Source organism: Odontesthes bonariensis, chromosome 19 (assembly GCF_027942865.1).
Source record: "Odontesthes bonariensis isolate fOdoBon6 chromosome 19, fOdoBon6.hap1, whole genome shotgun sequence".
Taxonomy (NCBI): Eukaryota; Metazoa; Chordata; class Actinopteri; order Atheriniformes; family Atherinopsidae; genus Odontesthes; species Odontesthes bonariensis.
The window spans coordinates 13,652,389-13,665,005 of NC_134524.1; the positions used below are offsets into that span (position 1 = coordinate 13,652,389).

Here is a 12,617-nt window from a genome sequence, read left to right on the forward strand (position 1 = left end):
CAGAGCTCTACAACTCAACAGAAACGTCTCAGTGTTTGTCCCACAGAGAGCCCAGTCCCATCAAACCCTATTATCTCCAAGGCTACCACTTACTTCCAACTGGAGAAGAGATAGCTGCTTATCTACTAGTTAATAATAAGAAAAGACACATAACGGATAAAAAAAAAAAGCCATCCTATCATGATGGAAAGAGTGAGGTGCGGAAAAAAGGCCGACAGGGGAGCAGAGAGATTTTCAGGGACAGTTTCATTCTGTGGAAAGGGCAAGCAGAGAGAGACCTCCCGCTGTAATACGGCAGCCAAGCTGAAATGAAAGCCAGCCGCTCTCTTCTCTGGGGCTAAACAGAGGCCTTAATAAAAAACACAATCAGACCCCCAACCTTAAAGTTTAATGCACATTCTTCCCATATTTCTCTTTCCACCTGTAGAAAAAAGACTTGGTGGAAGCCTCTGGTGTGATCCCAGCTCTTGGGCTCGAATGTGTGTGTGCGTTACAGAAAAGTGGGGGTTGTTATAGTCATAATGGAGCCCCATTGAATATCAAGCACACCATCAAGTCGCTGTAGCTCTCCATCGCGTTAATGAAATTGTTCCCCCCAACTTTTTTAATTAAGTTGCATAGTCCCAGTGTGGAATCAAGTTGTGGACACAGACAAAGACGACAGTGTTCTCTCGCAGAATTTCAAAGAGGGAAGCGGCTCTGAATTAGAGTTTCTTTATTAGGAGGGAAACTTAAGTGAGACAGATGTGCTGAGGATGTATGTCATTTTCCTCATCAGTCAGCTTTCATTCAACACTTTGAAATATAGTGGGAACGGGATGAGGAGATGGTAAATTTATTCTAAATCCACTTGTTTTCCTAACTTTTAAATCTCTCATTTAAAAAATTTCAAGGATGTCTCCTTGATAGTAATCAGAGAACACAAATCATCATCATCCTCGGCACTGAGTGAAAGTGGTACAACAGTGCTTGATGAAGGGACATTCATCATTTCAAGGAAAGACAGATCACAGAGAAGCCTCCAAAGGATAGACTGTTCTTTTTTTTTTTTCAAACACATTTCCCTTTATTGGCATGGTGAGGCTGATGAGAATTGCACATAAAAAATAAAATTCACAAGAAAGTAGTACAATAGGTAGAACCACAAAGGCATTGGTAAGGACTTGGCAGAAGGCAACGTGGATAGGACACAAACAGGTAACAACCCAGAGCAATAACCCCCCCTCCCCCCAAACACACACACACACACGCACACACACACACATCCAAACAACACACATACACACACACACACACACACACACACACACAAACATTTGCCAATAAACATTTTGTCCTTCCAAAAGAAACATGATTACCCAACAAACGTTTAAGCAGTGGCAGAGTATTATTAAAAAGTCCGCCACAGTTGAAATTTGAACCAGGTGGTGTTATAATATATTTCTACTCTAGGCAATTTACAAAGCTTTTTTTTTAAATTTATCTTTTTATTACAATGATTAAAGCCACATCTATCAAATGGGACACGACACCATTACCCAAACGCTATACAGACAGCAAAAAAGTAAAACAATGTCTTAACACACAGGAAAAGTTTTTTTCAATCTCTCCGTCAGCCCTAACTCTACCCAATTTTTACCTCTTTGCATCATAAAAATGAGCTGTTTCTTGTCTCACATAGTCAAACTCCATGAAAGGAAGCCTGTGATCAGCAAGGCTTTTAAACAAAAGATTTCTCCTTCCTGTGATGGAAGCTGGTTCTCTCATTACTTGGCTTGTGCTAGAAACGGGATATTAATTGAACCAGAAACCGCAAGGTTACCTTTAATGTCACGTTGACGGCGCTGTGATATCTGGACTGTGAGTGGGGGGTAGGAAGCGGGGGGGGGGCGCTGACGGAACAGGGTGCGGCATGCGATACAATGTTGAGTACTTTTCTTTAGGCTTATAGAATGTCATTTAAAATGTACCAGTTTAGGCAGCGGAGAGGCAGATATCCAGAGTGGTTTAGGCTGCACCGACTGGCATCCTGTAATAGCCATGCACTACACAACAAACAGTTTCAACTCGACATATTTTTTACACACAGGGATGAGTTAAGAGTCAGTCACATTTGCACAGTTATAATGCGGGCGACACAATCACATAGACTCAGCTACATCTTAAAGGGAAGAGCAGGTGAGAGCGGGGGACATTCACGGGTTCACCGCCAAGGGTCATGTGATGAGAAGCCAAGGTACTGGACTGGAGGAATCCTAACTACCAGCGACTGGGTAATGGGTCAAGTCCAAAAATCACACAACAGTAGAAGCTAAAATACAACTCTGAAAAATAATTTATTGCTTTTTATATTTTTTTTTCTTCCATTTATATTATTATCGTCATCATTAATCATCTTTTAATTACTGTGAATAATATTAGTGTATATATATTTTGTACATCAAATACAAGATCTTTAAAAAATTCAGGAAAAGGAAATTGTAAACTTTTGTTTGGCATTCACATAATCAAGCATGAGTGGAGAGATGACAACATGTCACGTGTACACAGCGGTGCAACAAAATTCCTGCAAAATCATTTTATTGCTTCATGTTCAGTGTTTGTATGAAAAACCCAGTTAGGTGCTGCGGATATGACTGATATTGGAGACGAATTACTAACAGATGAGGGCCTGACTGCTGGACTGATTAGCTAAATGTTTTGATTGTTTCTGAAGGCATAGAAGGTAATATTATCCCCAACAAACCATTTATTGTACACCCTGTCTAGTGATTTCAAGTTTAATAACAAAAATCAAAAGACCTAACATAAATAGCATAAAAATTTCATGAGGTACACCATGTAAAATGGAGTCCATAAATAGTATTGATTCAAATATTAAAATAAATACATAAATATGCGCTTGGACTGATTTGAAAGATTTGAAAGCAGTTTTTCTCTCTAATCAAATAAGAAACATAAAAGCAAATAAATCAAACTGAGTCTTATATATACATGTACACATACATACATACATATATATATGTATATATATATACACATATATATGCAGTTAAAAAAATGGGGTATCATTTTTTTTTACAATCATGAAAAACATGTTAAAAATGCATTTTACAGTGGTTGTAGAAGCAAAAACACTGATTGAGAAACTTTAAAAACAGAGAAAACTATACATGGCTGACTGTTCTCTTCTCCAACAAAATAACTTAAAAAAGGACATTTGTTCACATGCTCCCGCAAAATGAGCATTCGGACATGTCTTTTTTTCTTTTTTACAATCATATCATGTCTTCTAAACATCATGTAGATGTATGTTTTACATAATTGTAATAGCTACAGATAGACATTCTGAATTAAGAAATTTTGCTCTTCATTTTAAAAAAGGCTGCGTTTTACAGTGCATAGCTGTAACAAATAAAGAACTTCGATATGTACATGAAATAAAAATATTCCTTTTTATATCATTTGTAAATACACGGCTACATTTCTCCTTGAAATGTAGACAACAATGTTACCTTGAGAATTTTACCTCCAAGATACAATTACCTATTCTCTTGTTTGTAATGTAACACCAGATCCAAACACCAGATTTAAAAGGAAAGAAAAATCAACAACAGCAAAAGAAAACAAATCTGGTTGAACAAGCTGCACTGCATGTCTTCACCCCAAAAAGAATTGTGGGTATTGTAGTGCTTGGAGAAAAAAACAAACTGTGAAAGTGTTTTTTTTCCTTCTTCTTCTTCTTCTTCTTCTTCTTCTTGTTCTTTAACTTATGGTTGTACAGCAGTAGAGTGCATCAAAGCTGTGCACCAAATTCTGAGGGTTCACTGGCTTTCCCAGAATGCAATGTCTCTTCCCAGCTCTTCAGCAGCTATGTTCATGTAAACTTTATTTTTAATATATTCATTTATATTGATATAGGTCTATAGACTTATTCTTACATACTCTATGAAAGAGTGTAAAACTTCTGGTAATCTCGTCGTCAAAGGAGCGAGAAACAACAGTGAGGTATAAGAAGTCCCTCTTTGTGACAGACAGCAGGCGCCACTGAGCTGGTTACCTTCTCAGGCTGCACTGGGCCTCCCTCAGTAAGCTGTCAAAATCCATGGAGTCATACTTGCTTTTTGTGGAGGCTGGATCAAAGTCATCAGAATGGGAGTCTGGGAGGAGGAAATGAGGGTTTTGGTTAATGTTGATCAGAGCAGTGCTTCTTTGAAAACATGCATAGGGGAAAATAAATCCCCTTGTTAGAGGACTTTATGGTGAGACCCCAGTTATTGCTCAGTCATGTGCAGCTCCAGTGTTAATCGGATAGTTTCTATCCTGTTAACCCCGAGGGTCGTCTTCCTAAAAAATGTGTTTGTCCTGTCTGTGGCACTGCAGTAAAAGCAGAGGTGCTAAACTTTCTCAAAATGATAAATGGTCAAATGAAAACTTAACTGAAATTTCAGGTTAATGCACAACCTAATGTATATCCTGTCAGAGTTAAAGGGTGAATGGTTACACGCGAGACAATTTCATGGCCGGCTGCAGTAAATAGTTGAAAAACGTGTCAATCAATAACTGCATGCTGCAGTAGCAACCTAGCATAAAATTCAGACTCTGATGCTGCCTCGGAATTTTTTTCTTTTAATAAGCCTGAGTAAAGGTCAAGATATCGTACACCACATGTACAAAGCAAATCTAGAATAAATAAACAATGTATAGAAATGAAAAAATAATCGTGAACATAATAAACAATTGATACCGAAAAGCTTTTGGTTTTGCTCAATATTTAGTTTTTGAAACTAACTTTGAGTATATGAAAAGGAACTAAAGGTAGAAGGACGGTGGATTTCTGAGCCAAATCGTTTTGTGGAAATGTTCATCAAACTGATAGTAAAGATTTAGTCAGAAGATAAGTTGCCCTTATTGAAAATAAGTCCAATAATTCAATAAATTCAATAAAAGACTTGCACAGAATTCTGGGCAAGTTTCTTTGAAAATTTTTTTTTTTTCTAAAAAGCAGTGGGACGAGAACGTTCTCCAAACACAGGTTCAACACTTTCTGTGTCGCAATGATAAAAAGTGCAGCTATTGTTCATATTCACTAAATACAGCAATTCATTATTTCCTCTTCAACTACTGTGCCTGTATCACCGATATGTGCACATTGCAATCATAATAACCTCAAACTGACATCAGACTGAAGTATTTGTGAACTGTTTGTCAAAAATGGTACCTCCGCTTATGTAGATGGGACTTGTTTTTTTAAGAAGTGGGTGTCAGCATGTGCACTCAGTGCCGATTTGATAACCATGATGAATTCAGAAAGGGAAATGTGAAACGTGAGCATGGGCGATTTTTGTTTTTTTAGGACGTTCAAAACAAAAATGCATATTATTTCAGGGAGAATACCGCAGTGTGCCAGATGTGGAAACTGTCTGCGGCTCAGCCTGAATGCAGGTGGAAGAATATTATATCGCTGTGTGAGGCATGAAGCATTTTTTTAAAAAACGAGTGAACTATTAACAAGGCTCTCAGGATATGATGTGTAATACACGCTACTTTATAGCGCATCTGGAAAGATACATACAACTATTAATTCACTCGGAAGCATGTTGAATGAAAGTACATATATTGATAATGTAGTTCAAAGTATGGAATTTCAGGCACAGTGTGAGATGAGAATAGAGGCAACTGATATTAAACCGTACCCTTCCGTCAGTTCATCTCTCATATGTCCTGTTTTTCTCGATCAACCTGATAATACATAAAGAGTGTCTTATCTGAGCCAACAGACAGCTTCACAAATGGGGCTCCTACAGGGCCCAGCAGCACACTCCACGAGCTTTGAGAAATGGGAATGACCATGGCAGCTCGGAGACGCCAGTTGTGATCTAATGCAATGGCCCAGGGCTGGATTGTGTCTCGCCGCACACCTTGAGGGATGAAAAATACCCAGGTGCTCTACTTAAAACTAATGGACAGTGTCTCAGAAAAAAGGAAAAAAAGCACAGGAAGAGGTTTGGATACCACACTATTAGAAAATGCTCCTCTCAATCTCTTTATCCTGTGCTATCAATATGGGGTTGACCGAAATAGCCTGTTCCTGACAAAGAGGCAGCTGAATGAAGGCCTTTCCATTTCAGTAGACTGATTAGTCAATCTCAGTATAATGTCTTTCCTCAAGGCTTTAGGATTAGCAACTGTTTCTGTGTGTCATGTACTCTTTTCAAAGGCTAATGGCTTAAGCATGTGCTTTGAAACTGTGCGGTAACCACTTCATTTATTTAGAAAAGTGCTCTTTTTCTCTTACGTGACCCATTGACCCTGTTGAAGCGGTATATTTTCGATTTCTTGACCTCACATATTGCTGTTAAAATGTAAGAGTCGATATGTATCATACACATCATCATCAAATGGAAATGATGATCTTTTATGGCTGCGCAAATACCTAAAATAATGACGTATCATATCTCACAACCTTTAGTCATTTTGCAACAGAGGGAAATAAAAGAAGCACTCGACTGTCTCCATTATGTCAAAAGTGGAACATCATGCCAAAGGGAAACGCTTCAATTTCACTGATTGCTTGCATTATTTATTAAATGAATCATTCAGCCTTTTGCTACATCCCTTTCAGTTAGATTTTTGTTTGAGCTTTATGTACTGCCCTGTATATATAAGCGATGCATGTTTACTCTCAGGAGACACTTCGATGGATTCTGCTAAACTGCAGTCCGCCACGACCTCCACACTCCCAGTATGGCCAGCAGGTTTGCGTAGGCAGCACGGAGAGAGACTGTGTAAGCGACTGGGCTCAATGCGAGCCATCAAAGCTATGCCTTGTTTCAACACCCTAACAGTTGACTCAAACTCAAGTAAAGGTTGCTGAAACTCTCTCCCACTTTTCCTCTCCTTGCCTAATTTCTCTTCTTCTTTCTTCTATCTTATTTTTCCACTTACTATTCCCCCTCTTATAATCTAAAAGGGATCCCACAGACATGTATCTGCCAGCACGTGAAAACACACCAGGTGCTATCTCGCCCTATAATGTCTCGCTTTTCCTTTAAAAGGGAGAAACATGCATCTCACGTTCACGTGAGTCATGGAGTCTGCCTCAGTCCTCCATGAGATACCACAGCTACTCGCAAGGAGGAAATGGAGCTCTATTCTCCGCATGTTCACAGGCCAACCTCTGCTCTCGCTTTGCAATCTTGAGCCACAGATGCCTTGTGGAGACATCCAGGGCTGCAGGAATTGTTATCAGGAAAGAGATGGGTATGTTTTGATCTGGAAGCATCACTCAAGGCTTTTTGCGGTCTTATTCATCCCCCACCCCCGATTTTCCCTCCTCTTACTGACAGTCTTCAAGACACGCAAATATACCGGATGGCTGTCTGCAGGCGGCTGATGGGGAAAACAACAAAGCTGCACTTACCCAAGTCTGTATAATGCGATTTGCTGAACTGCTTTTGTCCGCCAAAGCACAGCTCGAACTGGGGCTCGTTTGACCTGCGTAAGGTGTGTCCGTTCTCAAGGGCGGCGAAGGCGTCACAAGTGTACCGGTACGTGATGAAGCCGAAATTGTCCCTGGTCAAGAATAGAAAAGGACACGTCAGTGTTGCCGTGGGGTAACAATGACTCAACAGAGAGCCTTGTCTTAGATGACGATCATGCTATTTATATGCAAAAGAGAATCAATAAAGGTGTATCTTTGGGGCTCTGTGGGCGTAGAGGTAGATGAATCAGGAGATGCTATGCGACTGCAAAAGCTCGGTCTTTGTCACCTTTCTCAAAGTTTAGCAGTTACAGCAGAAGAGATTAGGAACGTTCAAAACAAATGTCACCCATCCACTGAACGTTAACAGCAGAATACCACAAAGAGGCAAACCCACATGCAGAGAAAAACCTGGGGCCTTACCCATCATCCCTCAAGTTCACTGCACATTCTTCAATTTCGCCAAAGACTTCAAAGCGGCGCTTCAACTCTGTCCGGGTGCAGTCGGACCTCAGTCGCCCCACGTACACCACCCGTCTCTCCTCCTGCTCGTTAAGAGGAAAGACAGAGCCGGGGAAAGAGATTAAAAGGGGGGGGCTTTTTTTTTCCCTTTCCCCTCTCTTTCTTCACCATGCTTTAATGAATTGGTCTTGATCACTCCTGTGGATACTGCCGCTGACTTTGGGCCTCCTGTTATTGTCTGTTTGTGTTCCACTGTGATTGGTTCAGCTTCCTTCCTCTTATCTGATGGAGTTGCACTTTGAAAGTGCCTTCAATCTACCTTGACACTACAATTCCTCTTTCTCTCTGCAACTCATCAACCAAAAGCAGAGAGATTTTTATCAAATGATGCCATGTCTTAAGTTTGGGGCTGCTTCTTCTTTTGTGAAGTTAAAAATAAAGCTGTGAGGTGATTCAGCTCTATATCAGAAAAGTGTTCTTTTTTTCCAGTGATGGAGCTACAATTCACAGAAAATTTGGTTGCTAAATGAGAGGTTTGTTAATATTAAAAGAACATTCCTACCCAAGAGCGAGGAAACATTAAGAGCTGCTGCCTTAAGCCACAAGGCAGAAAAACATTGATTTCTATGAACCTCAGAGGACGTGAGGGTCATGGTGAAATAATTTAGGAACAGATTGCGCCAGGCTCCAATTATAGCTTTTGAGGAGTTTAATTGCATCTGCTAATCATATAATACAGTTGAGTCCTAGGGCTATACTGTATCACTGGTTTTATTTATTTATTCATTCATTTACTTGCTATTACTGGGGTAAGTCCATTGAGGCCTGTTGCCATTTTGAATGCTGTCTTGAGAATATATGTAAATCAGTTGCCTGATGCTAAACTCAAAGTTCACCTTTGCCCATTTGGCTTATAGCTGGAAACGTACAAATTAACTACAGATTACAGCTAAGCTTTTTCCTCTCTCTTTCATGCTTACATACTGTTTTGAGACAAAAAAAGTGTTTGCTGCATTAGGGGTTTTGTTGCTGACAGCTGATAAATAGGTGGTCTTTTCTTGATGGCACCCTGAGGGCTGCTTATGTGTGTGTGTGTGCGTGAATGAGTGAAAGAATGAGGCAAAAACAGAGCGAACGAGACAGACACACAGAGACACTTTCACATCCCCGGCCTCCCAAACCTTGTTTGACAGCTTGAGTTTGACTGCTCATACTTGTTTGTCTCTCCCTTTCAGAAAATGTATCTGTGCCAAGCCACGTTTGCATTACTGCATCATTTAATGTGTGCTTTATCAATAGGCGGGAGCTGTGTTGCCCCACTGGAAACCCGAGTAATTTCCCACTGAGACAAGGGAAGTGGAGATAAGGGAGAAATGAGATATTCACTGAATCAGGCCAAATTTTGAACAGATACAGGGAAAAGGGAAATATCTCACCAGAACCACTGGCCATATCCATTTTTTACCCTCCCTTCTTCTTGCTCTGCTAGTTTCTATTTCCCCCTATATTTCAACATTTTACCCCTGTGGTGTGATTAATAAGAGTCGACAGTGTTTCCAGACGACAGAGATGTTAAAAATACACAACCCAGAGATAAAGAGGAAGAGCCTGTCGCCTGAATCATTCAGGAACTCACTTTGTGTGTATTCTTTCAGCAGAGAGACGCTCTGGCACATGGCACGGGGCTGGAGGCTGCCTCATCCTAAATAATCTGTGTGTGTCTGTGGGAGGTTTCTGTGGGTTGTGCCACAGCAGTGATTACATGTGGTCTTTTATCAGCATTGGTGCAGGAATATTGAGCCAAGTCAAGCATCGAGAAGAAAAATAAATACAGCAATAGAGAAATGCGACTGTAGTTGTGTGAGTTGACTCACTATTGCTTTTTGCCTTTGCTTCTCTCTCTGCTCGGCCCTTTCAAACTCCCGCTTCTCGTAATCCAGGCGGTACTCCTCCCTCTTCAGCCTCTCATGCTGGTACTCCTCATAGCTGTCATACCTGTAGAGGAGAAGATCTGTATGACATCAATCACTGTCCTCCCCCAACCCTTAAATGTACTGTTCCTGTCTATGCTTATGAAGAACAATTGCCAGAATCCACCAAGGACCAGTCTACTGATGAATGAGAAGCTCGTTGCAAAGCAAAGAACATGGGCGCCTTAATAAGATGTCTTTTCACCATTGCTATGATTGTGAAGCCCGCAGGATAGGCCCGCGGGAGAGCCGGCGAGCAGCACAGTCGGGGAGCCAGGCAGCTGCAACTGTCAGCACAACTTCACATGTCATTACTTTCTGCTTAGTTAGGGCTTCATCAAGAAGGAAAGTGCTACTTTCTCTCCCACCCTAGACTAGCGCAAGACGTGTCCGTTAAGTTTTCCACTGATGAGCGACTCTCGGGCTTGTCGGGTGTCATTAGGCACGTGGGTGCCAAATCAGCTCTGAGCGCTGAGATGGTGTCAGTCTGAGCCTGTACTTTCTCTGCATATGAAATAGTCCCCTCTGCAGTGGCTCATGGAAAACTACAGATGCACCAAGTTGAATATGCATCATTTTTGGGCCGATAGCATCATGAGTGCAGTGTGACTGCGCAGTAGTATGACTTGTGGTTCTTTGACACTAGTCCCTTAAATTCAACATGTCAGGTGTGTAAAGGAAATCACCGAGAAATCAAACATTTTTGAAGTGGTGAGAACAAATATTTCTCTCCACTGCCTTTCCTTTTTTCTTATTTTACTTACGACCTAAAAAATGTTGTCAGGCCGTTGCATGGAATAAACATTTGTCCTTACCTGAAGCATACAACTAAACAAAGGTTAACAACGCATAATAAACAGGAGGTTAAATAATTCATCTAAAACAATCACCTTGGCCTGCGGCTAAGAGGAGATCGAGTCTGAGGGTGGGGACTCTTGTGGGTTCTGGAGCGAAAAGCATTCAAATCTATGCTGTGACGAGACCTGAAGGAAAAACAAACAGCAGAAAAGTTTAATATTTTAGCAGCACAGAGGTATACTGATAATCTTTTCTCAATTAGAAAACATCCAACTATATACTGTTGACTTCTTCAAAGTTGTTGACACCTTGAATGTTTTGTTTGCGCCACTAAGAGCCACATTTAGGTTTTTGCTATACAAAAGACACAATAAGATTTTATCAAGTGGTTTAATTCCACGCAAACATTTTCCTCATCTAAGTCGAGACTACAGCAACTGTTTTCAGTTCATTGCTGTATTTCTTTATTTGTTTTTACACACCTGACCTGGCTTAAGCATGTTTCTACTATTTATGTTGTATGAAGAAGCGGTCAATAGTTAAAGCCCTGGTGGCCTGACTGGAGCGCTCATATCCCTGCACTCCTTGAACTTCTGATGCTCAATTATTGAAGTGTTGCTGAAGAAGGAAGACCGGAATAATGGAAAGAGAGAAGTTTGGAAACTCAGTGAAGCAAAGGAATGCCAGTTTAGAAAGATCGAGGATTGTATACGATATAAAGTTTGAGTAGGGACCCGTGCTTTTCAGAATTGTTCAGCTGAAGATCTGTTTTCTTTTCTTGCGTTACTGCTTTCTTTTCTTGGAAAATCCATCCCCTGTCGGGTATTTTCAAAAAGCATGTCGGTGTCAGATTTTGAGCGAGTGACTTGAGAACATTACTGTTTGTGAAATTTGAAAAAAAGTTGTGCCAAAGTTGGTATAGAGTAAAGAGAAAGGGTCTGAACGACATGAAGTGATTCTATTGGCTGCGTGGAGTAAACTGACCTTTCAGTAATCATGCAAACAGAGTGAATCACTGCACTGGAGTCCTACTCTGTGAGGCGCTCAATGAACTCCTACTGACAAACAGAATTTATTCACATCATTGTCAGTAACTAGTGTCTGAGTCTGTTCTTCAACCCCAAAAAAAAAAAAACAACACAAAAACAACACAAACTCCCTCGGCTTTGATCAAAGTGAAGCATGGGAAATGTAGTTCTCATAGAGGGCTATGATGATAGGATTCTTTTTTGAGAGGGGTTCTGAGACTACATTCCCACAGACTGATTTGGCTTTCATCTCAAGGGATGTAAAAGAGGAGGGTTTGCCACTCAGTAAAAACAACAGCTGCCGCTTAAAACAATATCCCCGGCATCAAAAAGAAAGAAAAAAAATCCGGAGCATGCAAGGGAGCAAGTGAAGAGGGATTGTTAGAGAGGCACTCAAATAAAACTCCCTGCCTAGAGATGAAAACTCACTGTTCAAAAGTCCAGTGCCTCTGGCACCTTTCATGTTCTGATATTTTTTCTTTTTTGTTCATCTTTTGTTGGTTTAGGGAGCCCAAACCTTTGAGCCAATCCTTTACCTGTTGTCAGATCAGAACTAAGTGTCACCTGCTTGGATGGATTAATATGGTTAGTAGAACAACTGCAGACAATATGGTTAGAATCAATTCCAGTATAAAATCGAAGGAGGTCAAAAACATGATAAGCTAGAAAACTGTGTTGAAGTCTCTCAGAAATGGTGGTTTAAATGTTTTGTCTGTAACAAATCACTAGTGGGTTGGGTGTATGTCATAAAAACTTGTGTGACCATGACTTGTGCTTGTGTACAGGATGGTGATAATAGTTGGAAAGCTGTGTGTGTGTGGTTGTGGAAGGTTCTGACATGATACAACCATCCAATAAGGAGACTATAAATTCTAT

General features: G+C 40.5%; 1 protein-coding gene across 4 annotated transcripts in view; it reads right to left on the bottom strand.

Moving 5' to 3' along the window:
• Positions 1-700: 700 nt before the first annotated feature.
• The window catches only part of ppargc1a (peroxisome proliferator-activated receptor gamma, coactivator 1 alpha), a 39,779-nt gene continuing 27,862 nt past the window's right edge, over positions 701-12,617 (bottom strand). For all 4 annotated transcript variants that reach the window (XM_075451759.1, XM_075451757.1, XM_075451758.1 and 1 more), the window contains exons 9-13: positions 10,806-10,898; positions 9,820-9,940; positions 7,907-8,028; positions 7,424-7,575; positions 701-4,160 (exon numbers count right to left, since the gene is read on the bottom strand). In XM_075451759.1, coding sequence (XP_075307874.1) covers positions 4,057-4,160; positions 7,424-7,575; positions 7,907-8,028; positions 9,820-9,940; positions 10,806-10,898 — 592 coding nt within the window. In that variant the 3' untranslated portion in view covers positions 701-4,056. The remainder of the gene's footprint in view (positions 4,161-7,423; positions 7,576-7,906; positions 8,029-9,819; positions 9,941-10,805; positions 10,899-12,617) is intronic.